Below are 27170 nucleotides of genomic sequence, written 5' to 3'. Positions count from 1 at the left end.
CTGCCATGTTCAGAGGATAGCAAGTATCCAGCAGAGGGGATAAGGAGCCCTAATATGTCTGTTTCCCATCTACTGTAGAAACACGTTTCTTGCTATGGAACACATGTCCATTGACTGTATTACTAGTGACCAGTTATTTCACATCAGGTGCACTCGTCTGTCACTAAGTTATTCATGGCAGAGGAAGGAAATGTCCCTTAAATTTTGCCTAACCTTTAGTGACTCTAAATGATTACGGATTGTGAGAGCTCACAGGGCCATGGCTAATAACATCAGATCTCAGGTGCGAGTGTGTGGTCAGAAATTTGACGCAGTTTATCTCCCTGAGCAATGAAATGAGCCTCTGCAGATTAAGGTTATGTGCAGAGTAAGGTCTGTCCTTGATTTGTACTTGGGTATTGTGAGGCAAGTTATTTTTTAGCCAAAGGGACAACTTTGGATAAGAGGTTGTTGCTATTGTGGGATCACAGTAGCTATTGTGGGATCACAAAAAGAGGTTGTGGGTGGGATCACACAGCTAGATCATTGTCACTGGCCAAAGGATCTGTAAAAATGTGCACATGGGTTCTATTCTTGGCCAGGGAATTCTCTCATGCTGTCATGGTTACATGGAGAATGACTAATCAATCTGATGCTTGGGTCCAGTCTTTGATCAGGGATGGCCTGCTTGACCTAGAGACAGAACGTAGCATTTGTGCCATGGATTCCATCAGGTGTGGGGATGGCACACGGACTACAAAGTGTATGAACTCCCTGGTCATTCATGTGCTCCCAAGTGACCTGAAGAGGCCAAAGTGTCTAAAAGGAGATGACCTCTTCTAGAACAGATTGCATCAATGTGAGGGGAACACACTCCCTCCTGTAAGTTGAACATGCCAGAGAGCACAATTATGCTCTACCCTACAAGCACCCATACCTTTTCAATGAGGAGCCTCTTGTTCCAAACCTGAGGGGTATTGCATTCATGATCCAAGACAAAATGGGAGGTTGGCTGTGGAGGGTCAGCACCTCAGGTTGTGGAAGGGCCTCCACTTCCAAAAAGACTTTATCAGTTGCCAGCAGCACTTCTCTGATTGTGTGTATGAGCACCAGCTTAGTAAAATAGTCTCTAGTACAAGAAACCCTTGGGTAATCTAGTCCACCATGGGTGGTTTGAAGATAGCGGGATGTGTAACAAGAGGCTGCCAAAGCGTCTATAAAAAAGGGGTGTAGGGAGGAGAAGACAAGGGAGTGACTGTTACTTGCACAAGTTCTTGAGCGATTTGTTTTCCCATTCAAACTCAGTAAATTTTTAAGTACTACGTGAAAGTAAGCAAGAAGATCTCATAAAAATATGCGATGGCTCTGGTTGCTGTGGCTGATGGAGTGTGCTTATGACAGAGATTCTGCCAGCTGCTGCTGTCACCCTCTCAGCTCACAGCCCCCTGCTCAGAGAAATTTTCCACACTGGGGTACGCATGGAATTTTACAGAAGTTTCCAAGTAAGGAAGCACGATGTAATGTCATCATGGGTAACTCTGGGAGGTGGTCAGTGAAGCCTCTATAGTGAAGGAGTCTCTGAGGACACTATCAGGTGTGCCTGTAGTATGGCGATTAAAGAGTCTAGAACCTTCTAAGGTAGGGCAGTGTGCAAGTAACAGCATAAATGGAATCAAGTAAAATTTGTAAACCAGGACTATGTTGCCCCCCAAACACAAAAGAATCCAGACAATGTTGTGGGTGCCGAGAGGTATTTCTAGCTATTTCTTCATGGTTTCAGGAAGGAAGTGGCCTTCAGTTCATTAAATAATTTTTAAAAATGTATCCAAGATCTTAGGGCCTCATAATATATCTGAGGCATCCACTTCTGCAATCTCCTTTTTCCAGTATATGTATGTCCTGAATGTCAAACAAATGTCCACATGGAGAACGTCATGAATGTCACTTCATACCTGTTCTCCTGGAGTAAGGTAAACGCAGCTCAGCCCCTGCCTGCAGAGACTGTGGGCGGCGGTACCTTGCTTCAATTTACTGAGATCCCGGGTATAACTGTAATTTAACCTAGCGTTGAGTAATTACTCAAAAGTTTGTATTGAAATTTGAATTATTGGAAGTTGAATTACTAAGTTTCGGAGTTGGCAACATCAATTCAAAACTTACATTTCAGAGGCTGAAAAGCCAAAGAGCACCCTTTTATATTTTTTGTTATATAAATACTTTTAGTATATTTTTTATATCCCATTGGGTCAAATTGTGGAACTTTTTCAACACCTTTTTTCTCTTGTTCTTTCTCTTGTGTCCATCCTGATTTGTATGTTAGATCACTGGGTAAACTTTGGCGGAGTGGGTGTCCTCCCTACCCTGGTATTTATAATGTCTTCCTCCAGAGGGCCCCAAATCAGCACCATCTGGGTTACAGGCCTCCCCCATGGAAATGGCTGCTGTGTAGGATTTAAGAACCCTGGGCTTAAGTCCTGTTTGAACTAACCCTTTCGCTGTGCTCCAGTGAGGCCATGGGTCTTGTCCCCAACAGCCCGTGGGGTCAGGATCTGGGCTGCAGTAGAGGCACGGGCAGCAGCAGCAGACAGAGGTACTTAGGTACCGGGGAGCCCTCTGGTATCAGGAGAGTGGACTCAGCCCACCAGCTCTGGGCTGCTTCCCTGTCTCTTCTCTTTCTCTCTTTTTCTCTGAAATACCTGCTGTTTAAGGAGTGGGTATCTGATGGGCTCACCTCATTCACGGGGTACAATCATCCTCCTTCTCCTGTAGGCCCATCCTGCTGTGGGGAAGAACTCAGCCTAGTCACATCTTCATGCTAAAGACACAGAGAGGTTCCAGCCAAGACATCTACCCAGGACCACTTTAAGGAGGGTTCCATTCCCATACTCCTGCTCCCAGAGGATAAGGAATGATTAAAACTGCCTTCTAGGAGTCCTTTGTATATAGATCCCAGGCTCGGTATATCCACAGTACAACACAGGACAGCACAGCTGTAATTGAAAAAATAAATAAATAAATAAATAAAATAGAATGCATAACAACAATCATGCAAAAGTCAGGAAGGTTAAAAATAAAATTGAAAGTGTTCTAAGATATTAGCATTTGGGGGAGGTGATAGAAGTATTTTTATTAGATTACATTAAGTAAAGGACTCATGATGTAATCATTAGCATAGTTTTGCAAAGATTTGTACATGATTGCAACTAACAGATTTATAGAGGGTACAATGGAATAATGAAACATCAAAATCATTAATACTAGCTAGGTCAAAGGGAAAGGAAAGAGTAAGATGGTTGAAATAATCTCAAATTTACTGCTAATTAGGTGAAATGCAAATGTACAAAATATTAATTTATTTTTAATGGCTGAGTGATATATTCTATAGAATTGTTAATAAATATTTTGGACATTATTTTATTGACAAATGTTTAAACAGTCTAATTTTTTTCCTATTAAAATATAAATTGTGTGGACATTTTTGTGCATAGAAACTTCCATTCCCATTTTTATAGAATGTAGCCATAGTGGGAGAAAAAAACAACATTAAAATGTTGACAGAAACTGCAAATATCACCCCTACCCACAAATGTATTAATTTTTTTTTTAATCTGCAACAGTGTCAGACAGTGTCAATAGCTTCGTATTTTTGTGTTTCTGTATAAAGATTTAGGAATCTGTCAAATCCCATTGACATGAGACAGGATGTCTCCTCTGGAGTATCTGCTGATTGAATTATCCACTCCCTTCCACTATAAAAGGGGAATCAGAGGAGGAAGTCACTGCATTTTCCAGGAACCACAGGCTGTCTGCATCTCAGGAGTGGGTCAGCTGGACAACGAACGCTGCAGCAATGGGGGAACATGCATCCACCTGGATTACAAACCAGCCTTTCCTGGTGAGTACAGAATCCATATTGACTGCAAAAGTGTCCCTTTTTATACTTTTTTCTTCTGTCTTACCTCTTTAAATTAGCAGACAATAGCTCTTAAAACAAGAAAGTATCTTATTTTAATAAGATGTTAATGCTTATTAAATAATGTTCAGGATATTGTACTTTCGTTGTATATGAAGGTTTCTTGGGATAATAGGGCAGATGTTTTTGTTTTTTTCTTTCTTTTTAACCAACACTATCACTAAAAAGTGGAAATAGTATTTGGCTCTGCACTGTTTAAATTGTTCTCGTCTGGAAAATTTTTTACCCACAATGTGCTTTTTTAAAATTCAGTTCTGTAATCAAATATTATGTCATTAGTTAGTCCTTCCCTAAGCTCTTCATCATCAATAATTGTAGTTGTTTTCTTTCTCTTTATCCCTCCTAACCTCTCTTCCTCCACCCCTCCCTCTTTCTCTCTCTCTGTGTTGACCTTACTGTTTCTCACATCACTTACTTACACCTAACACTACATTGGACACTCATTGGTCTATTAACTCTTACCTCTCACTCAGATTAAAATAAACAGGGGCACTGACTTTAAGTTACATTCGGAATCACAGGTTTTGCATACAACTTGTCATATAATAGGGGTAGTAGTAATAATTATGCAGCATAACAAGAATAAAGTGAGATCTTGGTTTCCCTTTAAAAAAATACCTTCTGAAGACACGAAGGATTTAAAAGGAAAGGTGCACTGATTAGATTTACATTTTCAGTAGATCATTATGACTAGTTTTATAACGGATTACAGAGGGAAAGGATTTGAAGTCTTAACACTCAAGAGATTATGTCATTGTATAATTGTGGTTGAGTGAATTTGTTTGAAATGTTTAAAAGTGGTTTTTGGAATTTAAATAGTTTCTTTCAATAAATAAACCTGAGCACTATCTGAGGGCAGAGCAATAAGAGAATGTGGCAATATTAAACATTAAAATCCACATTAAACATGGAGTATCCAATTTAGTGAGAAAAACAATGTGAAAGAAATAGATAACAATACACATACAAATAAAAATGGAAAAATAAACACAAAGAAAAAGTAATATTAATTTTGATTGCTGGATCAGGAAAGGTCACTCTGTGGAAATGGTATTTTGTAGGAAATCTGAAATATACCCAAGAATTCAAAAATTTCAGGATCTTTACATGGATTCGGGAGGGTAGGTAGATGGATCATTGATACGAGTGTGGAGTGATAGGGTGTTAGCACTAACAATTGACTTCAGGAGACATTGAGATAGTGATGAATTCTTTGGGACACTGGTTGGTTCAACATGGCACCTGGTCACTGTGAGTTGAGTCATGAATATTATCACTGCTGTGTTGAGTGGACAGATGGATGGATATTTAGGTCTCAGGGTTGAAGTCACATTGCGCTGATCCTAGTTCATTAAAATGGTATTTGAAGCCAGGGAAATGGATGGAGTTGCCTAGAAAGGGTGTAGATGTAGAACAAATGTGAGAGCAGGATTGACTTCTAAGAAGCATCAATTGTTGTGTTAAACCAAACAGAGGAGACAAGATTAACAGGGAGGAGTAGGAGGAGAGAAGGAAGAGGGGGAGTAAAAATGGTTATTTACAGTGGAGGTATTTGTGTAAAACAGAAGCTGTGATGGGAATATGGAATTATTTATTTGTGAACCAGAGAATATCTGAATAAAGATGGGACTTGGGTGTGCAAGTGGAAGTGGGTATCTAGGGGTGAAAGGTACCTGACTTCGCTGGAGATGAGGCACGAAAGGACTATGGAAACTAGGTGTGTCCTGCAGCATAGTAAAAAAGAGGTGAAGCAACACCTGAAGACTTGGGATACAATGAAACCTGTGATCCTCGTGCCCAAAGGAGGGTGGGTTAGGAGAACCAGCCTGTGGTAGGTGATATTGACAAGGATGGGAAGAGGGAAGCATCCTCAGAGGAGGTTGGTGGAGGGAAACGGTCTGAACTGACGCTGGGTAGTGACCGTGAGCTTTCTGTCCTTGACTCATGTGCTGGGTGTCCCAGGCTCGGGATCTCAATGTGTGGTGCCTATGCTAACAGCATCATCTGGGAACACTTAGAAATGCAAATTCTTGGCCCCACCCCAGGCCTACTTGGGTTGAGGTTCAGAGAACTGAGTGTTAACAACCCTCCAGATGACTGATGCGCAGCGCCCTTGAGACACGTTTCTCCCGGGACAGAGGAGGGTGGAAGATCCAAATGAACTGAAAGCCTTCCTCTCCCATTATGCCAAGTTCACATTTCCTTTTGTTTTCAAAGGAGAAGCTCAGAAGAAATATGATACCGCAGACTTTAGAGAAGAAAAGACAAGTTTATTTATCGAAGACCAAACGGAGACATGGCGAAAAGTCTGCACTTCCTATGAGGCTGACCAGCTGCATTTTCCACAGGCCGGTCACAAGGATAACTTCCCATCCTGGCCAGGAGGTCTGGCGCAGGCGCTGGGAGGAGACCCTGGAGAAGCCCCAGCAAGTCTGTGCATACAGGAGATTGCAGGGACTCCAGGCCCCCAGCAGTGAAGGACTTATGAGTCCTTTGCGTATCACAAACACCGAAAAAATAATTGCACCGGGCAGTGCCGGTGCTGAGTCGCTGCACACCAGCCCTGAGCCCAACGCTGCACAGTCATCAGGCTGGGCAGAGATGATCCCAGGAGCGGGTCTCTGTCTCCCACAGCTTCTCCGCAGGCAACCGGTAACACCTGGAGACATCCGGAGACAGACCCGGAAAGTGAAAAAAGCCAGAGAGAGACTGGCCGTGGCCTTGAGGGCAGACAGGCTGGCCAAGGAAACAGAGAGCCAGAATGTTGTGAAAACTGGATGAAAACTAGCAGAAGATCGTGCTGAAGAAGCTGAGTGGTGTGGCCCTCGGGAAGTGGTTCACCGTGAGAGCGCGCTCGGTTTTACCTGCCTCCTTTAACGTCAGTTTCTTGCTCTGGACTGTGATGCTGTGTTATAGTAAAATTGTACTTTATTAAACTCTTGTGAGAGACAAAAATATGAAGAGTAGATGGTTTTGTGGGTGAGAGATTGGGTTTCATGTGACAAGAAAGGAGATCTTGTCTTTTTACACCTTTCTCTTTACCGTGATTTTTATTCACTGTTATAGTAAATTATATAGAGGTAACTCAGCCAGAGGAATGGGTTAGTGTGTTTAGCCATAATAGTTTCTTATAATATTTACACCCAAGGAAAAGATGACACTCTAGAAAATTATTTTTTTAATGGTAAATTAATTTGATTCCGTAAATTCCAATTTTATTGAGCTTGCTTTTACATTTCATTCTAGCATACATTTTATTTTATTATTATTTTTTGGGCCAAATGCTAACTCAAACGAGATATTTTCTTATAATTTAATTAGCACTTATGCCACCTGTTACATCCTTATCTGTTACCTCAAAATTACCTGGGTGAGTCTTTAATGGAGTTAACCTTAGAATCCTAACAAGGAAGTGTTGTTTAGGAACATTTTACACGGAGAGAACCTTGGCAGCAGGCTTATCGCTGATAGTCCCAAGTGGAGGGAGCTTGCCCACCTGCTTACAGCGTTGGCACATCGTAATTATTCAGTCAACATGTGATGAACAATATTTGGTGGAAAAAAGTGTCAAGTCACAGACATGAGTAGGGGACTCTTTCACTAGGTCAAGATGGAAAAGGGGTGGTGTGAGTTTGGAATGATAGGGCATTTTCTAGACTTATTTGAATTTTTAAAGAAGCAGTTCTAGCAGAGGTGGGAGGAAGGCTGATTTCAGAGGGTCAACCTGAGAAACAAATGTAGAGTGCTCTGAGGTGTACAGCTATGACGTGTACCTCCTGAGAAAGGTCTCTGGACTTAACATGATGGCTCCCTCCCGGAGCCCACGACTTTGACGTGGGGCTGACTCCACCCCAGGACCAGGGGGGGGATTCTAACTCTTTAATGTGAGCTAATCTGCATAACCCCACACCCCAGTCCTGGGACAGGGAGTGTCACATGGCCCTCTCTGGTCCTACAGGATCCAGGCACAGGCCCCTTTATGGAACAGGAGGTGGAGCTGGTATACACAGGGCTTTTACCTGTGAGACCGGGGGCTTTATCTGGGGAACAGGGCTGTGTGAAGTCACAGTGTAGGAGCAGCTGACAGGGTTTGACCCCCTGGGAGGAGAGCATAGTGGGTGGGTGTGGGGATGGTCCCGACAAGATATGCCCCCTCATTTGAACACTGCATGTGTCTGTGCCTGGACACATCTACCTCTCAAGTCCTGTTAACATGAGCGGACTTCTTCTCTCAGTAATCTTTTCTTCCCTCTTCCTATAGTCTGTTACATTATTTAATCTTATGTTAATTTTAATTGGGTTTTCTGTCTCATCCATTTAAATAACTTCTGACTGATTCCCAGATGTAGACCGTGATTTCAGTGAGTTACATTAAAAATTGTAAGTGTTCAAGTGTAATAATTGGGGACCTGAGAAATGTAAATGATGGCATCCGGCGTGGTCAGTGGTCTTCAGGACACCCATATAAGTCATATGACAAGTGGACATTTTAAGACAAGATACTATTAGGTTTTGATGGTTTGAGTGAGAACTAATGGAGACGCCTACACTGACTCAGTTTATCAACAGCAGGATGTCGTCCGTGGCCTCTTCCTGGTGGTCCCCCCATTCCTCAGTCTGTGGCAGTGTAACTCCAATCTCTGCCTCCATCTTTCACACGGTCTTCTTCCCTCCATGTCTCTGTGTCCTCTCCTCTTCTTATAAGGACACCAGTCATTGAATTTAGTGCACATCCTAAATCCAGGATGAGTTCATCTTCAGATCTTTAACTAATGATATCTGCAAAGACCCAATTTCCAAATGAAGTCAAATTCTGAGGTTCTGGGTGGACACAAATTTTTGGTGGGCATTTTTCAGCCCACTACCTCTCTCCGTTCAACTGGGGTGCTGGCAATTAATCTTGGATGTGACTGTCTTGTGTCTGGTGAGACCTGAAGGGGTTCCATCAGCATCATCTGTACAAAGCATACAGACAGCCTTCATGGTCCAGTCAGTCTGAGTGGTAGCAACATCGCAGGGGTGGTTTTCCTCAAAAGTACCTGATGCAATTAATGAAGGTAAAATAATATAAAATTTTAAACTGTGGTGTTATTTTTTATATTCCTACAAAGGAAAAATTTTACAAAGTGAAATAAGAATTTTTAAACACCAACCAACCAAACGGAAAATCCTGGGGGAGAATAAAGAAAACGGAATACCTCAAAATATTTTCCCGGTCATGTTACCAACAACGGCAGAGTAGGGAGCTCAAAGAATCATTCTCTCCACTGAAGCAACCACAAAGCTGGACAAAACGAACAGAACACCTGCTTCAGAACTGTGGAACAGAATGTATGAAAAACGTTCATACGTAAGAAAAACGTATGGCATCCAGGGCAGTGACAACAACTTGACTTGGAAAAAAGGCCTGGAAGTACACACTGTTCCCCAATAAAGTCCTGTTACCCTTCCCCAATAAAATCTTTAAAAAAAAAATAAAATCTTTGAGTTCTTACAAAATAAATTCTGATGCCCTGGCTCCTCCCACAGCTATTGTGATTGCACTTGGTGAGAATGTGCCTAGGCCTCACAGTGTTAAAAGCACCCCTGGTGTGTTTCCTACAAACAAAGGTCAAGAACCACAGCCTCCAAAACAGCTAGAGGACACCCTTGGCTGTCCTTCAGATTCTGGGGAGTTGTGAAATTCCTGTGCACTAGGATGCCCCCACATCAGTAGGTAAGAATTTCTGGGTCTGGACACAGCCATTAGTAGTTTTTAAAACTCTCCAGGTGATTCCAGTATACATCCAGGTTGAGAACAATTCAAGTAGAATTGCCTGACTTTAATCACAATTGAAATCTGGTGATGCCAGATGCTAAATCTGGATTCCCCCTCTTCCTCTGGGGTATTGGTGTGCAACAGTCACAGACTCTGTTTTACCTCCGGTTAAAGCAGTGTGCACCCAGGCATTGGGGCTGTTTTTGGAGGGAAGAGGAATTCTGGAGAACAGGTTCAGAGATCAGAAAGTAAGTACCATGAATGCAGAGCACAGCAGTCGTTCTCCTGTCGTAGGAGGCTCACTGGGATGTCTAAGAGAGGACTCAACCTGGAGCAGCAATGACTGGGTTCTTGTCTCCAAGCACAAAATAATTCAGAAATGAGATAGATGCAGGAAAGTGAAAATGATTTATTTAAAATTAAAGTAGACTCTTGAGAGGAAAGTGCAGGCAAACTCAGAGAACTGAGTTGTGCCAGAGGAAATCATGATCAGGAGTTTTTATCCCTCTGGACAGAAAATTGGTGATGTCCCGTTTGTTCATATACTCCCCCTGGGCGGTACCCTCCTTTTTCAACTTTTTATTCCTTATTTGGTTCCTCTGGATCATGGTGTCAGATGCATGATGGGAATCCCAGTAACCACAATGCAAATGAGATTATAATTGCATTATAATTAGCTAAAGGTCAGGTCCTGATCGTAGGGATCAGCCTAGCTAGAAGAAACTGGTTCTTGTTTTTCTCCAGCTGTAGTACTGGATACAGACACTTGTTACTTGTGTAACCAGTGAGGCACCTCACTTGTACCCTGAAGGGGGTTATCAATTTACTAGGCTATCTATCCTGCCTCCCACATGAAAGGGAGGCAGAGGGCGCTCTGAGAAAACCCCCTGGGTAAGTAGGTTTCTGGGGCCCCCCACTTCTAGTAAGGTTGCTGCTGGTCACTCACTGCCCCCTGGATTCTCAAAGCCATGATGCAGAGTTCTTTAGATTATCAGAACCAGCACAGATATTATCTAAGGAATCCCATTCCCCTGCTTTACTCCACGTGTCTCAGGTACAGTTGGGGGAGTCTCTGGGCAGCCTCATCTTGTGCTCCCCCTTTAGCTGTCTGAGACCAGAGAGGAAGTCTCTCCTCACCTCCTTGCTTGCTGGTTGAAAACATAGCCTTTGCACTCTCTTAATTCTTGGGATTGCTTGGTGAGGCTGTGTAGTTAAACTGACAAATGCTAACCAGACTTGTGAGCATAAGGAAAAGGAGTTTCATTTTTGCCTTAGGTGTTAAGCAGTAATCAGTATATCTGAAGTTGAGAAGGGGATAATTATATTTGTGTTGTCACGCAGCAGCCTAAGCATCTGTCCCCTCCTGCCTATCCCTAAAGAAAGAAGAGTCTGTGAGACGGATCCTCTCAGGAGTTTTGCTTCACCTTTGTGCTTATACCTTATGTCTCCCTGTTTGGCCCCAAAAGATGGCTGGATAGTCAATGATGGGTAAGATTCCCCACAGGGGGAAAGACCTAAGCCAGGCACAGTCACGTGGGGACCACCTGGAGAACTCACGGGGTCGATAGAGGTGGGCACAGTCCCCCACCTTCCCCTGTCTAAGAGCTTCTGCCTTTGTGGCTATATTCCTTCCCACAACCTGCTTGGGAAGTGATTCAGTGATGTGATAACATCAGTTCTCCTTCTATTCTTATCAATAAGTTTCAGCATAAAGGTTTTGTCCCTGGGGAGGCACATACCACAATTATTAAGACATCATGGGACTTTCAGTTCTGGCTGCTTGCAGACAAGGGTGATTGGTTTGAATCAGTTTTCTGGTATGAGGTATGAGACTCACAGACCGTGGAGAAAACATTGCTACTTCCTTGTGTGTACATCAATAAAAGCCACAAGGCAGCCCGATTCGGGGCTCTCAGTCCTTTGACTGGGAGACCCCTGACCCCCTGTTTCATAACTTTCTTGATTTCTGTTTCTTTCCTAACCCTTCGCCGCCCCTTCTCGTTCCCTCACTGCCTGTGTTGCGCTGGACGCGACATATTTGTAGTGTTTCATTGATATCTTTAAGGAAGAATGTTTGCATTGTGCAGAATGATTATATGGGCCTGAAGTAGACAAACCCATTAGGTAAGTATTAGTATCATGTTTCCCCGAAAATAAGATCTGGCCAGACCATCAGCTCTAATGCTTCTTTTGGAACAAAAATTAATATAAGACCTGGTCTCATATTCTATTATGTTAGATAAGACCTGGTCTTATATTATAGTAAAATAAGACCAGGTCTTATATAAATTTTTGCTCCAAAAGATGCATTAGAGCTGATTGCCTGGCTAGGTCTCATTTTCAGGGAAACACAGTAGAGTGTGTGGGAGAGGTGATTGATGTATTAGAGGAAATGGCATAATCATTCTGAATTGTTCTGTGATCCACAGACTAGGGTTGCTAATACCATGGAACTCAGGGGGGTTTGCAAAGATCAAATGACAGTTTCTATTAAAATATTTGTTAATAAGTCTTTATATGTATTGTTTTAAAAATTCACATAATTACTTTTAAAATGAAATGTTTATACAATATTTAAAAAGTCACTCAGAATGGCACCCTATGGAGTAAAAATGTTGAAAATCAGCTTTAAAAATGCTGTAAGCTATTGGCAGAAGTGAATCACTTGAAATATACATTTTTTTAAAACAGTGCACACATTTTTTTTAAAGTATATTTGGCCATGTAATTTCATGTAAATACACAGTCAATGAAGTATTCCAGAAAGACAAGTATGTATAATCAAATGTAACATTTGTGTTTTAGTCCTCCTAGATCATATATTCCTTTCCAAACTCTAATATGTATTTTAGTGTGTAGCCACCTAAAACTTTTCTATTATTCCTAATTTTAACGTATGTAATTGCAAATTTTTAACAAATACGTGATTATTATCACGGGCATGATTTTGCTCTTCCTTTATGCTTAACAATATTGTTTGCTGACGGATGCATGCTAGATCATGGTATATATTTCTACCTCAGGCTTTTTTTTCTAGATTACTATTGAAATATAACTTACATAGAGAAAAGTACAAGTCAGACACATCACCATGAACTTTCACAAACTAAACACACTCATGTGCCAGCACTGAAATCAATGAACAGAATATCAGCTTCCTCCCGGAGGTGCTTTCTGCTGCCATCCTGCTCTGGCTGCCAAAATGGCCTCCTCTGCTGTAACAGGACCACAGAGAAGTTTTGCTAGTTGTGGGAAGGATGTTAGGAAAATTTGCCTTCATTGGATGATGTTAGCTTTTGTCTGTTACCTTTTTTGTTCCCTTGTCCCTCACATGAGAGACTGCATGTGAGGTGATGGTTAGCTTAGGGTTAAGAAAATTCTCCCTTGTCTCATTTCCAGCAGGGGAGATATGAGGTGATGAAGAGTCTTTTTGTCTGTTTCACCCACATCAACAGATGAGATGAAGTAACTAAATTATATAAGAATGACGTGACAGGTACGTTGCCAGGCTTTAGAAGACCTTGGGCCAATGGTCCCAGGCGAGAACAGTAAGTATTGTTTGTCCGAATGGAACTGGCCCTTCAGCTGGATAAGCAATATTTTTATCACAGTAACTGTCGAACCCACCGGAACTGGAACAAGGAGCTTGGCTCTAAGGTACATCTGAAAAAATATATAAGACAGACCTCAGTTGGCAGTATAATTTTCATCATTTTGTCATTGGTAATTCTTCATCATTCTAATATTTTGAAAACTTGTGTACAACATGGACTTTACAACATCAGGAGACACCCTGACTTCCAGCCGTGGACCTGGCAAGGTTTTGATTCCTGACCTTTTCACTGTTTTCCCCCCACAGTTTGGAGAGCTTTTGGCATCTACTGTAATAGTTACTATCCTATAAAATTTATTACTGCTTTTAGATACTCCTTATTGATGTTATTTTTGTATTTAGCCAAGTGATTTTTGATCAATAGTAAACTTATGTTGGGATCTCTTAAACTTGTATGTATGTGTACTCCTTTTGACATGACATTGCTATCAATGTATATAGTTTACTCTTAACCACCTTTATTTTCTGTCATTAACACATTCTTTTAAGTGCGTTTGTCTTTTGCTATTGTATATTGCTAAAAAAAATTTGATTGGCTATAGCTAAATAAATTAATTAGTCCCTCTCTAGCGTGTGCTCCTTTTTCTTTTCCCCACTTGTTATTACACCAGTTTTAGTGTTTTACATGCATGGAAGGGAACCACATAGTGTTGGGTGTGGATTCACTGTGTTGGAAGTGCATTACTATTAGCTTCGTAGGGTGACTCCTTAAGTTTGTGTCAGTTGTTATTTGTGAATTCTGATTGTTGTGTGGAGTTCCACTGGGCGCAGAGAGCATAGGATTTGTCCACTCTCCAGCTGAAGACCATTTGATTAGTTTCCAGCATGGAGCTATGAGGTATGATCAAAACATAGGGTGAATGTTTAAATAAAAAAAAGTATTACAGTAAAAGACATATTGCCATTAATCCTCCTCAAAATACTTCCCCATGCTTTAAACACACTTATCCCATTGTTCTTGCCACTTTCTGAAGCAGTTCTGGAAGGCCTCTTTCATGAGTGTCTTTAGTTATACGGTCGTGGCTGCCTCGATGTTCTGAATCGATTCAAAACATTTACCTTTCACGGTCATTTTGACTTGGGGGAAGAGCCAGAAGTTGCACAGTGCCAGATCCACTGAATAAGGTGGATGAGGACACACCATAATGTTTTTATTTGACAGAAATTGCTGTACCAGAAGCAACGTGTGACACGGAGCCTTTCCATTGTGATCACAAAATATGGTGAATGCTGCTGCCAAGTGACAACAAACGGAAAGGTAAGGATCTTCAATAGGGGAAGCGTCATGTTGAATAGTTTGTGACAAGTTTCAACTTGTTTGGTGCAGTCAGTTGGGTGTGAGCTATGGTTGAGAGAAGGTGTGTTTTAAAGTGTGCAATAAATCATCCTCCATCATGACAAAGCTCCATGTCACACACCACTTCTGGTATATGGTAATTTGTGTCAAATAAAAATATTATGGTGTGTCCTCATCTCCTTATTCATCAGATCTGGCACTGTGCAACTTCTAGCTCTTCCCCAAAGTCATGTGTATATAATAGTATCTTACTGTGATTTTTATTAGCATTTGCCTAAAGTTAAAGAGGTTAAATATATATTTTTTCATTTTTTATTTCCATTTGTTTATCTTCTTCTGTTTAGTGCCTATTCAAGTTATTTTTGTTGTTGTTTTGTTTTTTACACATTTTTCTATTGGGTTTTGAATATACAGTTTTTATTATAAGTTATATTTTATGGCTTGCTGTACTTTATCAGCTGTATAATGCAAATCTCCTATCCCACTCTGTGGTTTTCCTATGCTTCTCTCTTACTGATGAATTTTGATGAACTTAGATCCCAGTATATCTTAATATGAGCCAAGGTATAATGTTCTCTCTTCTATTTTAAGTTTTATTGTATCATAAGAAAAAATTTCTCACCAATTGTGAAGCTGCTCTTCTATATTTTTTAATCAAAGCTATTGTTTTATATTTTGATCTGAAATTTGAAGCATAAGAAATTAAGACAAGATTGAATTCAGCAAAAGGCTAAGTTACTAAGCTGAAAGACAGTTTAGAGCAAATATCCCAACAAAAGCACAGGGTGAATCATATAGGAAAACTCAGGACAGAATTGAAAGACAAGTGGTATGTGATCAAAAGGGAAGCAGAGAGAACTTGGGGAGGAAATGAAATCAAAAGTGAAAATATACAAGCATGTTCCAATTTGATGAAAGACATCAATTCACAGATTCAATTAACCCAACATCCCCTAAGCAAAGTCAATACAGAAAAAAGAATAGCCAGCTACATACCACTATATCAAGGCCAAAGATAATGAGAAAGATTCTAGAGAATACTGAGGCCAAATAAGCAAGAAAATGGTTGACCACTGACATCTCAATATAAGTAAAATAAGATAGACATTAATGAAGACAATTTTTAAGTGTTAAAGAAATCTTCTGTCAAAGCAGATTTCCATACTGAGCAGCAATTTTGCCCCCAAATAAAGATGACTGAAGAAAGAAACTGAAATGTTTTGAAACATTTCATTGTTAGCAGTCCTGAGTTAGAGAAAATACTAGAGTGAGTTTTTCAGTCCAAAGTAAAATAATCCCAGATTGAAAAGTGGAAATTCCTGCTGTGAGCTGCCAACCGAAGACTGGCAACTGACTGCCTCAACTGGGGGGAGCACAAGTCTCATAATCCCAGCACGGGCCAGGGAGCTGTCCTACACAACTAGACTGAGAAACAATGGCTTGAACCAGAGTGTGGGGGTGGGGGGAAGCGGAAGAAAGAGGGGGAAGAAAAAGAAAACTGGAAATTCAGAAAAGAATGAAGAGCAACAGAAAAGATAATATATTGATAAATATTAAAGAATATTATTTTATGAAATTACACTAGAAATGTTTCATGGAGATTAAAATGCATGACAACAGTAATACAAAAGTGAGGAAAGGTGAAAACAATTAAAAATGTTCTAATATATTAGCTTTTGGGGGGAGGTGATAAAAGTAATTATTTGTATTAAGCTATATTAAGTAAAAAATTCATGATTCAATCATTAATGCAACTACACAGAAATTTATGTATAACTAGCAAGTTTATAGTAGGAGCAAGGGAATCATGAAATATTCAAAGAAAGTCAAGTAAAAGGATTATAGGACCATTAACAAGTTAGGTCAAAAGATAGGGAGATAATCAAATAGTTGAAATAATCTGCAAGTTACTGAAATTACTTGAAATGTAAATGCACAAAATATTAACTTTTTTTTTTTTTAAAGATTTTATTGGGGAAGGGGAACAGAACTTTATTGGGGAACAGTGTGTACTTCCAGGACTTTTTTCCAAGTCAAGTTGTTGTCCTTTCAATGTGGAGGGCGCAGCTCAGCTCCAGGTCCACTTGTCGTTGCTAGTTGCAGGGGTCACAACCCACCATTCCTTGCGGGAGTTGAACCGGCGACCTTGTGGTTGAGAGGACACACTCCAACCAACTGAATCATCCAGGAGCTCAGCGGCAGCTCAGCTCAAGGTGCTGTGTTCTATCTTAGTTGCAGGGGGTGCTGCCCACCATCCCTTGCAGGGCTCGAGGAATTGAACTGGCAACCTTGTGGTTGAGAGCCCGTGCTCCAACCAACAACTGAGCCATCCAGGAGGCAGCTCAGCTCAAGGTGCCCTGTTCAATCTTAGTTTCAGGGGGCGGAGCCCACCATCCCTTGCGGGACTCCAAGACTTAAACTGGCAACCTTGTGGTTGAGAGCCCACTGGCCCATGTGGGAATCGAACTGGCAGCCTTCAGAGTTAGGAGCATGGAGCTCTAACCACGTGAGCCACCGGGCCGGCCCACAAAATATTAACTTTTTAAAGCCATGTGGTGTATTCTATGGCAATGTTAATAGATGTTTTGGGTATTTTTTTTATTGATGAACAATAAAGAGTCTCTAATTTTTCCTATTAAAATGAATGTTGCTAGAAAATTTATATACATGGGAAGGTCTAATCGTATAGAATGTATTTAAAGATGTCAAAATAGTGGAAGAGAAAGGACACATTTAAAATGTTGATACCACCCCTCATACACAAAGATGTTAAGCTTTTCTTCAGCAGTATCTGTCAGTGTCAATTACCCCACTTTTTTGTGTTTTTGTGTAAAGAATCTCTTAAGTCCCATGGATGTGAGACAGGATATCACTGCTGGATTTTCCTCTGATTGGATTATGCACTCACATTTTCATAAAAGGGGAATGACTTTTCCAGCAAAAGGTCCATGACTTTTCCAGCAAGAGACATGCTGCTTGCATCTCAGCAGTGAGTCAGGAGGACAACGCTGCAGCTATGGGGGATCCTACATCCCCTGGATTACAAACCTGGATTTCTGTACTCAGCCTATTCTGCTGAGTACAGAATCCATATCGACAGTTAAGTGTCCATTTGCACCTTTTTTCCTTCTGTTAAACCTCTTTAGGTGAGTAGACTATTCTCTTAAAATAAAATAATATCTTTTGGAAAGTGAAACCCGAGGTGTAAATTCCATGTTGAGAACTATTCGAGGTATTGTGGGGTTTTTTGTATATGAAGTATTCTTTTTTTGTTTGTTTGTTTGTTTCTTTTTTTTAAATTAAATTTTAAAACCATTTCTTATTTAATAAAAATTTTAAAATTTATTAATTTTCAATTACAATTGACATTCAATGTTATTTTATATGAGTTTTAGGTTATAGTATAGTAGTTAGACATTTATATAATTTACAAAGTGATCCCCCTGATTAGTTTAGTACCTACCTACCTGGCACTATACATAGTTATTAAAATATTATTGACTGTATTCCCTATGCTATACTTTACATCCCCTTGATTATGTCATAACTATCAATTTGTACTTCTTAATTATTTCAGCTTTTTCGCCCACCTCCCCAATATCCCTCCGATCCAGCAACCATCAGCTTGTTCTCTGTATCTATGAGTTTGTTTCTGTGTGTTTGTTTATTTCGTTCTTTAGATTCCACATGTAAGTGAGATCATACGGTATTTGTCTTTTTCTGTTTGACATATTTCACTTAGCATAATACCCTCTAGGTCCATCCACGTGGCAAATGGTAAGATTTCATTTTTTTTGTGGCTGAGTAATCTATGGATAGACACCTAGGTTGCTTCCATATCTTGGCTATTATAAATAGTGCTGCAGTGAACATAGGGGTACATATATCTTTTTAAATTAGTGTTTTGGATTTCTTTGGATATATACCCAGAAGTGGAATAGCTGGGTCATATGGTAGTTCTATTTTTAATTTTTTGAAGAACGACCATGCTGTTCTCCATAGTGGCTGCACCAATTTGCAATCTCACCAACACTGCACAAGGAGTTCTCTTTATCCCACATCCTCACCAACACTTGTTGTTTGTGGATTTATTGATGATGGCCATTCTGACAGGTGTGAGGTGACATCTCATTGTGGTTTTTATTTCTCTGATGATTAGTGATGTTGAGCATCTTTTCACATGTGTATTGGCCTTCTGTATGTTTTCTTTGGAGAAATGTCTATTCAAGTCCTCTGCCCATTTTTAAATTGGATTGTTTGCTTTTTTGATGTTGGGTTGTATGAGTTTTTTAATACGTTTTGGATATTAACCCTGTGTTGGATGTATCATTGGTGAATAAGTTAGCCATGGTAGAGGAGGGAAGTCCCTTGAATTTTGCCTAGATCTTAAAGTTAAAGGCTTCTAAATTGTTATATCTTACATGGAACAACAGAAACATGGTTAACAGCCAACAGAAACATGGTTAACAGCCTCAGGTCTAAAGTGTAAGAATGTGTCTCAGAAATTCGAGTCAATTTATTGCTCTGAGCAAAGAAATGAGCCTCTGCAGATTGAGGTTTTCAATGTGCAGAGTAAAGAGTGACCTTGATTTTTATTTTATTTTATTGGGGAAGGGGAACAGGACTTTATTGGGGAACAGTGTGTACTTCCACGCCTTTTTTTCCCAAGTCAAGTTGTCCTTTCAATCTTAGTTGTGGAGGGTGCCACGCAGCTTCAAGTTGTTGTCCTTTCAGTCTTAGTTGTGGAGGGCGCAGCTCAGCTCCAGGTCCAGTTGCCAGTTGCTAGTTGCAGGGGGCACAGCCCACCCTCCCTTGCGGGAGTTGAAACTGGCAACCTTGTGGTTGAGAGCCCACTGGCCCATGTGGGAATCGAACCAGCAGCCTTCGGAGTTAGGAGCATGGAGCTCTAACGGCCTGAGCCACCGGGGGGCCCCGAATGTTTTTAATTTTTAGTCTTGTAGTCGTCAGACCTGTAGTCATAATAAGTGCTTTCTTGTTATGTTTACAAAGAGTTCTTCGAGACATAATGTTGCCCTAAGCTCAGTCCAACGATTATTTTGCCGTTTTTCACCTTGTAAGGTTTGAGGTATGACTTGCAAGGTGGTTCCTCTGGCATGGCAGCTTCGGCTCTATTTTAAAGTGGCTCCATTTATATTATTTTGACAAGGAACACAGGCAAAAACAGATGTAAGATAAATTTTCTTCTGCTGTAAAACGTACACTTGAGAATTTAATGGACACGTGTCATAGCTTGTGTTTGGTCTGAGAAGAGTCTCTGAGCCCAGCTAGGGCAGCAGGGTTCCAACGTCCCACCAGAGTCAAGTGCTCTGGATTCTTTCTTTTAAAGACCAAGTGAGTAGGGGTGTGGAAGGGATGGGTGGAAAGTTCAGTGCTGGCAAGGATGAAAGAGCAAAATGCAGCAGACTCTGTATTACTGATGGTGAGGTCACATATTAAGTGTCTTGAGTTTCTAACCTAGTATCAGAATTCCATGAGTGGCCTCGCAGCCTCACACCAAGCACTTGACTCTTATAGGACATAAGATCCGCTTGTTCCAGTGTGGCCTGTCCTGGGCCACTCTTTTGCTTGGAAACTGAATCAGGAATTTCCTGTGTACCCTGTGACCACGCCTTCCGAAAAAGCTGCCGGAAGATTAAGGAATCAGACATAAGCTGGAAAAAAAGTTACGTTTAAATGAAAATGTCCCTGGTTAGTAGTTGGATGAAATAAATGAATGAATGAATAAATGAATGAATGAATGCAAATGTCCTAGGCAGGGACAAGTTCCGGCGGGATGACTGAAGCTGATTCGGCTGAGCCACGCCTCCCCACACCAGCGGACCATCAGCCACAAAGGGTCCAATCAGAAGCGCCACTGGGGAAGGTGGGTGAGGCAAAGCAACACACCTGTGTGGACGTACCTTCTCGCTTCTGGGGCGCTCAGGATCACGAGCTGTAAACAGTCCCCGGTGGCTCTGCCACAGCCTCTGTCTCGCTGTGATCTGCACTGGTCCTGAGAGTAGGCAGGACTCTAAGAGACCCAGGAAACCTAGAAATGGTAAGTGTGCGGGGCTGGGATCGGAGACTGCGACGAGGGATTGGTTGGAATCGGCTGGAACCGGCAGTGCTGCGACCGGCGCCCCCATGGTCAACTCCGGAGTTGACCCGAGTCCCCAAGAGGCGCCGTTTTACCTCGGTCCCCTCTGACATGCAGCGTTGGGGCTGGCAGGCAGCTGGGACCTGGGCATCCTGTCCCATCACTGAGCGCGGCGACTTCGCCCAGCCGGGAGACTCTCTGGGCAGCTCCGAGTCTCCCCAGATTGTGCGGTGACCCTGGGGAGGCATGTCAGGGTAGACTGTTGACTGGGTCTCCGCAGTTCGTGCGTGGGAGGAGCTGTGGTCTGTGGGGTCCCCAATCCGTCCTTTCTCGGGGGGAGAGGGCGTGCAGCAGGGTCTCAAACCTATGACCTTGATACCCTGCCCCCCACCCCCCCAGCTCTTCCTGGGACTGGCAATAATAGGTCCCTAAATTTTCCAGATTACTCCTTGCGTTCCCAAAGCCAACTTCCCCTCTCCAACTCACAGCATCACTATTCACTCTTTATCCTCTGGGTACATTTCAAACAGACCCAATATTTTAATTATTTATCTCTTCCCGGCAGAGCCATGAATGTTGTGGCTGCTTGGCTCGCAGGCCGTGAGGAGGAATCAGGTAGAAATATAGAAGGAAGATTTATTGAAGTACGAGAAGGGTCGGCTGGGCAGAGTCTGCTGGATACTGCTGTCTCGAGTCTTCGTTTCGTCTCAAGTTTTATATTTTCTAATCAGGATATAAATTTCTTCCGCCTGTAGTGGAATTTTCTGTTGAGTTGGGCTTTGTCCGTTGGGGTGGGGGAAGGTGCAGTTAAGCCAAGCCGCTTATGGCCACCTTTGCATATGTTATGTAGGTTTAAGTAGGAGTCTGGAGTGGATCCCACACAGGTGCTAAAACCTTTCCCAAGTCACAGGGCTGACACTGAGCTGAAATACATGGAAACATTAAAACTGCTACGCGTAGTAAATGTATAGGAAGCAGAATCATTAATAGTTGGCGGAAAGGAAGCGAAGAAAGAAAAGAAAGCTTTCAAAAAGTCCCAAGCTAAATTACACTTGTTAATTTGAATTATACCAGAGATCCAAATCTCAAAATAGAAGATTTAGTGCCATCATTACAAAACCCCTGTCTCCTCAATGCACTACTCTTTTTTTTTAAAAGATTTACATTTGCAAATATTTTACGGGAGAGGAAAGCCGGAATAACCACCTGGAATACGCTTTAAGAAATCCGAGTTCCTCTCTCCCAGAACCTGCCCTGGGCACAGACATCCTATGGGAAGTCTTCCTCTTTGGAACCTTTCCTGGGTGATCTCTCCTGTCAGCACTGTCCCTTCCTGGGTTTGTCACCTTTGAAAAGATTTATTGACTTAAATCTCAATTTCTCAATAGGAGTAAAATGTGTGTAATCAGTAGAAGTTAAAATACAGTGTAAATAGTTCCAGAAAGGCAAGAAAGCAGTAAATTTCAGAAGAAATAAAATATTCCAATAGTATGTTCCATTTGTATACAATTCTTTCACTCTTTTCTTCCCCTGAGGACGTGTAGTACGTTTCTGAGGCCTGTTCTTTACTTTTGGGTGGTTTCAAATAAAATTCCTTGGGTTTGCTTTCTCGCAGTCCGTGAAAGAATTCATGAGTCAGACAGAAATATAGAAGATTTGTTCAAGTAAGAGGAGGGTCGGCTGGGCAGAGTCTGCTGCAAACTACTGCGTTGAGTCTTTGTTTGGTCCAAGTTTTACGTTTTCCTGTAGTTGGGGGTGGGGGGAGGTGCGGTAAAGCTGGTTATCACAGCCTTTGCATAGGTTATGTAGATTTAAGTTGGAGCCGGGAGAGTGGGTCCCATACAGATGCAAAACCTCTCCCAACTCACTCGGCTAGCAATGGGCCTAAGTAAGTAGAAACATTGAAACGGCATAGTAGATGTATAGCAAGCAGAATCATTAAGAGCCAAAGAAAAGAAAGCTTTCAAAAATTCCCAAGCTAAATTGCAGTTATTAATCTGAATTATACCAGAGATCCAAATCTCAAAAATAGAAGATTTAGTGCCGCCATTACAATCCCTCCATCTTAACATTCCTGGGTTAGCCTTGCAGAGCAGAAGTGTTCAAGCAGATTAATTATTTACAAACCAATTTCTTTACTTGGAAATAAAAACTAACAGCTTCTTTTCTGAAAGTAATAGATACTTGGGGTTTTCTTGTTGAACTTGTAAAGGTGTCTTAATATTTTCTTCCCTCCTTTTTACATAAATGCTGGGTTTATGTGATTTTGCTGGATTGTTCAAACACTGGGTTTGTTATTTAGAATATCAACTGTGTTCCAAAGCAACTCCTGTGCAAAGCAGAGGCCTGAGGTCAGTGACTCAAGATAAGGCCTCCTTTAGCTGACAAAGGGAAGTACAGTTGACCCTTGAACAACAGTGGTTTGAACTGTGTGGGCTCTCATGTAAGCACTTTTTTCGATAAATATTGTAAATGTATTTTCCATATGATTTTCTATACATTTTCTTTCTCTGGCTTACTTTACTGTAAGAAAACAGTATATAATACATAATACGTGGAGTTGTTTATATTATCGCTAAGGCTTCTGGTCAACAGTAGGTTATTAGCAGTTAAGTTTTTTCGAAGTCAAAGTTAACAGAGTATTTTCAGCTGCACAGCAGGTGGGCGCCCCTAAGCTCTGCATCAATGAAAGGTCAACTGTACTTGAAGGCCCAGTGGTTCTTCCTGGGGAGCCTCACCTGCAGGTGTCCTACCTGCTCACACCAACCGTGGAGGGTACCCTTTATAGTGAGAGACTACGGAGCCCTGGGAATGTGGACCGGCCCCAGCCTGGGGGTGGGGGACGATGATGATGATGATGGTGCCCTTCCTAAGGTTCTGGTTGTGGCTTCTTAGGCCTCAACATATTTAGACCTTATTTTTGAGTTTTGCATCCACAGTGTAGGTGCACTCAGTGTAATTTGTGCACATTGAGAAAGTCCGTGAAAGGAGTTCTGTGTCCTGGGTTAGCGTTTGTGAATTGGGTCAGCATTTGGGTCAGTACCTTACACTGAATCCAGCTGAGCATTTCCTCACCGTGAGATGAAGCCTGAGGGAGGGAGCATTTCCATTATTTCCCGGGGAGAGGAGGGTGTGGAGCTGTCAAGAGTTCATTCCTGGGGCTGCTCAGGTGTCCCTTCCCGCCTCCCCCACACCGACTCACTCCAGGGGTTCTGTCTCAACCGGGGTGTCTGGACCCCAAGTTTGCAATTATGCAACTTTCTGAGTGTGGGTTTTCCTTCTGAAGTGTAGGGAAGCAGGCTGCTTTGTCTTGATTTCAGTATTGGTATGTTTCTTTTGGATTCTTTTTTTCATTGAATATTGCAGCCCTTTGATTCTAGTTTCTATTAGCACCTGGGCTTTTAATATGTAAGTTCACTGAGAGATATGATATAAGTCAATAAAATTATGGATCCAAATACAATTTTTGTTTTATTTAGGCGAGAGAACCTCAAGATGTGAGATGGGTGTATTTAAATTCTCGAGTGCTTTTTTTTCATTTTTAGAACAGTGATTGTATGTGCAGGTCCCTAGAGAACTTGGCCATTTAACTTTTCCCCAGAGCTGCTGGACCACCAAATTGTGGAGCTGTCTGCGGTGGCGGTTCCACTCCTCTCCCCCCATGCCCCCTACCTCTTTGCCCCTCTTCTCTCAGAGACCCAGCGGTCCTACCACTGCCCCTTCCTCCCTGCTGCAGCCATAATGCTCTGACGGGAAGACCCACTCGCTGTTGGGAAGGTGACAACAAAATTCATAAAAGTGAAGAAATTTTAAAGAAGGTGACGAAAAGAAAATGCCAAAGCCAATCAATGTAAGAGTAACCACCATTGATGCTGAGCTGGAATTTGCCATTCAGCCCAATACAACTTTTTGACCATGTGGTGAAAACAGTTGTTTTGCATGAGTTCTGGTGTTTTTCCTTTGGGTGTAGTATGTGGACAGCAAATGTTATTCTACATGGCTTAAACTAAATAAAAAGGTGACACGGCAAGATGTTAAAGAGAATCTTTTACAGTTCAAATTTAGAGGTAAATTCTTTCCTGAAGATGTGTCTAAGGAATTAATTCAAGAAATAACCCAGAGACTTTTCTTCTTGCAAGTGAAAGAAGCCAAGCCATCTTAAATGATGAGAAATATTGCCTGCCAGAAACTGCAGTCCTTTGGCTTCTTATGCTGTCCAGGCCAAGTGTGGAGATTGTAACAGAGATCACAAACCAAGCTACCTGGCTAACAATAGACTCCTATCCTACCCTTGCGTGTTTTGGAAAAACACAAACTGACAAAAGAGTGGTGGGAAGGAATAATATGGAACTGACATGAAGAACATAGAGCAATGCTCAGGAAAGATTCTGTGATGGTACCTGAAAATTGAACAAGATCTAGAAATGTATGGAGTCAACTATTTTGAAATAAAACAGGAAGTGAATAGTGGCTAGGTGTTGATGCTTTGGGTCTGAATATTTACAAGCATGATGACAAGTTAATACCTAAAATTGTTTTTTCCTGGAGTGAAATCAGAAATATTTCATTTAATGACAAAAAATTTGTTATATAGCCAATCAAGAGAAAGACATCTGATTTTGTTTTTTATGCAACTCGTCTAAGAATCAATAAGCAGCTCTTGGCCTTGTGTATGGGAAACCATGAACTATACATGCAAAGAAAGAATCCTGATACTATTGATACAGCAGATAAAGACTGTGGCTAGGGAGGAGAAACATCAGAAACAGTTGGAAAGGGTGCACTTAAAGAATAAAAACTAGAAAAGAGAAACAGCAGAAAAGAAAAAAGAAAGAATAGAAAGTGAAAAAGAGAGCTAATGGAATGTTGAAGGCAAATTGAAGAACAGACAGTAAAAGCCCAAAAAGTACTAGAAGAACAAAGTCAAAAAGCACTAGAACTGGACCAGGAATGAAAATGAGCAAAAGAAACAGAAAGGCTTGAAAAGGCATGTCAAGCTGCTGAAGAGGCCAAGTCTGCTATAGGAAAACAAGCTGCTGACTGGATGAAGAATCAGGAACAGCTAGCAGCAGAAGTTGCTGAATTCACTGCCAAGACTGCACTTCTAAAAGAAGCTAAGAAGGAAAAAGAAGAGGAAGCTACTGAGTGGCAACACAAAGCTTTTGCAGCCCAGGAAGACTCGGAAAAGACCAAAGAAGAAGGATGAAGAACTGTGATGTCTGCCCCTCCCTCCACCTCCACCATCACCAGTCATTCCCCCAACGAAAGATGAACACAATGAACATGATGAGAATAAAACTGAGGCTAGTGCTTCAAATATATGTTGATGGAAGGAGAACTGACTCTGGGTGGTGAACACACAATGTGATATATAGATGATGTGTTACAGAATTGTACACTTGAAACCTATGTAACTTTACTAATCATTGTCATGTAAATAAACTTTAATTAAAAAGAAAAAATGCCTTCATGTTATCCACAGAAGCAAAAAACAAACAAACAAAAAAAAAACCAAACAAACTGAGGCTAGTACTGAATTCTCAAATGAACCATAGAAGTGAGGAGAAACGTGTCACAGAAACAGGAAAATGAGCATGTTAAGAAGCGACTCCAGCGGTGGCCAGTTAGCTCAGTTGGTTAGAGTGCGATGCTCTTAACAACAAGGTTACCGGTTGGATCCCCACTGTGAGCTGCGCCCTCCACAACTAGATTGAAACAACTACTTGACTTGGAGCTGATGGGTCCTGGAAAAACACACTTAGAATAAATAAAAGTTTAAAAAATTTTTTTAAAAATAGAAAAGAGAAGAAGCAACTCCAGGCATTACATTCAGAATTAGCCCAAGCCAGAGATGAAACCAAGAAAACACAAAATGATGTTCTTCATGATGAGAATGTTACAGCCGGCTATGATAAATAGGAGACTCCATGACAGATTTGACGAGGCAATACAAAGCACCATACTGATGAATTTGAAGCAACGTGAGAGCTTTCAGTTTGCATACATGTTCCTCATAAGCTGAACCACCAGCAGAGAAAAGCAGGCCTTTGCAGATGTGATGAAATGCATTCCACTTTGCCAAAGCACTCACATCAGTTTGACTGGTGGATAAAAGACATTCTTAAGGGGAGCTCTTCAACATCAAGGTATGTGATACTGTGCTTGTGATATAGGATTTTGATGTCTGGTTCGTGGCCTCACGCACTGGAAGAATGAGAATGCGGACCCAGAGAGGTAAATTGAAGCAGTATACAGATTTATTGCAAAAGCGAAAAGCTCAAGAGTGCAGCTCTCTGAGGAGAGAGGGGATCCAAATGGAATACCCCGCAGACTAAGCTGAGCCAGAGATTATATGTCCTTGGATCTGTAATCTTTAAGTTGTTTACCAGGAGCCGGTTGGGCTCCCCACCACTCCCCTTCCTGCACCTGGGCTGGTATCTTGGCTGACTCTGT

At 41.5% G+C, this 27170-nt stretch overlaps 1 protein-coding gene and 1 pseudogene across 1 annotated transcript; both read left to right on the top strand.

Annotated features, from left to right (window-relative positions):
* The first annotated feature begins 3681 nt into the window (after window positions 1-3681).
* Window positions 3682-6733, top strand: LOC117038449 (methyl-CpG-binding domain protein 3-like 2B). Its single transcript, XM_033135425.1, is given in 3 exon segments — window positions 3682-3810; window positions 3812-3874; window positions 6170-6733. Coding segments are annotated over 3 exon segments (756 nt in total).
* Window positions 6734-24549: 17816 nt separating this feature from the next.
* Window positions 24550-26702, top strand: LOC117038448 (radixin-like; annotated as a pseudogene).
* The last annotated feature ends 468 nt before the right edge of the window (window positions 26703-27170 follow it).

The sequence above is a fragment of the Rhinolophus ferrumequinum genome, chromosome 18 (assembly GCF_004115265.2).
Source record: "Rhinolophus ferrumequinum isolate MPI-CBG mRhiFer1 chromosome 18, mRhiFer1_v1.p, whole genome shotgun sequence".
In the NCBI taxonomy this organism is placed as follows: Eukaryota; Metazoa; Chordata; class Mammalia; order Chiroptera; family Rhinolophidae; genus Rhinolophus; species Rhinolophus ferrumequinum.
The sequence above is the reverse complement of the archived record's forward strand: the minus strand, read 5'-3'. Positions and strand labels throughout refer to the sequence as shown.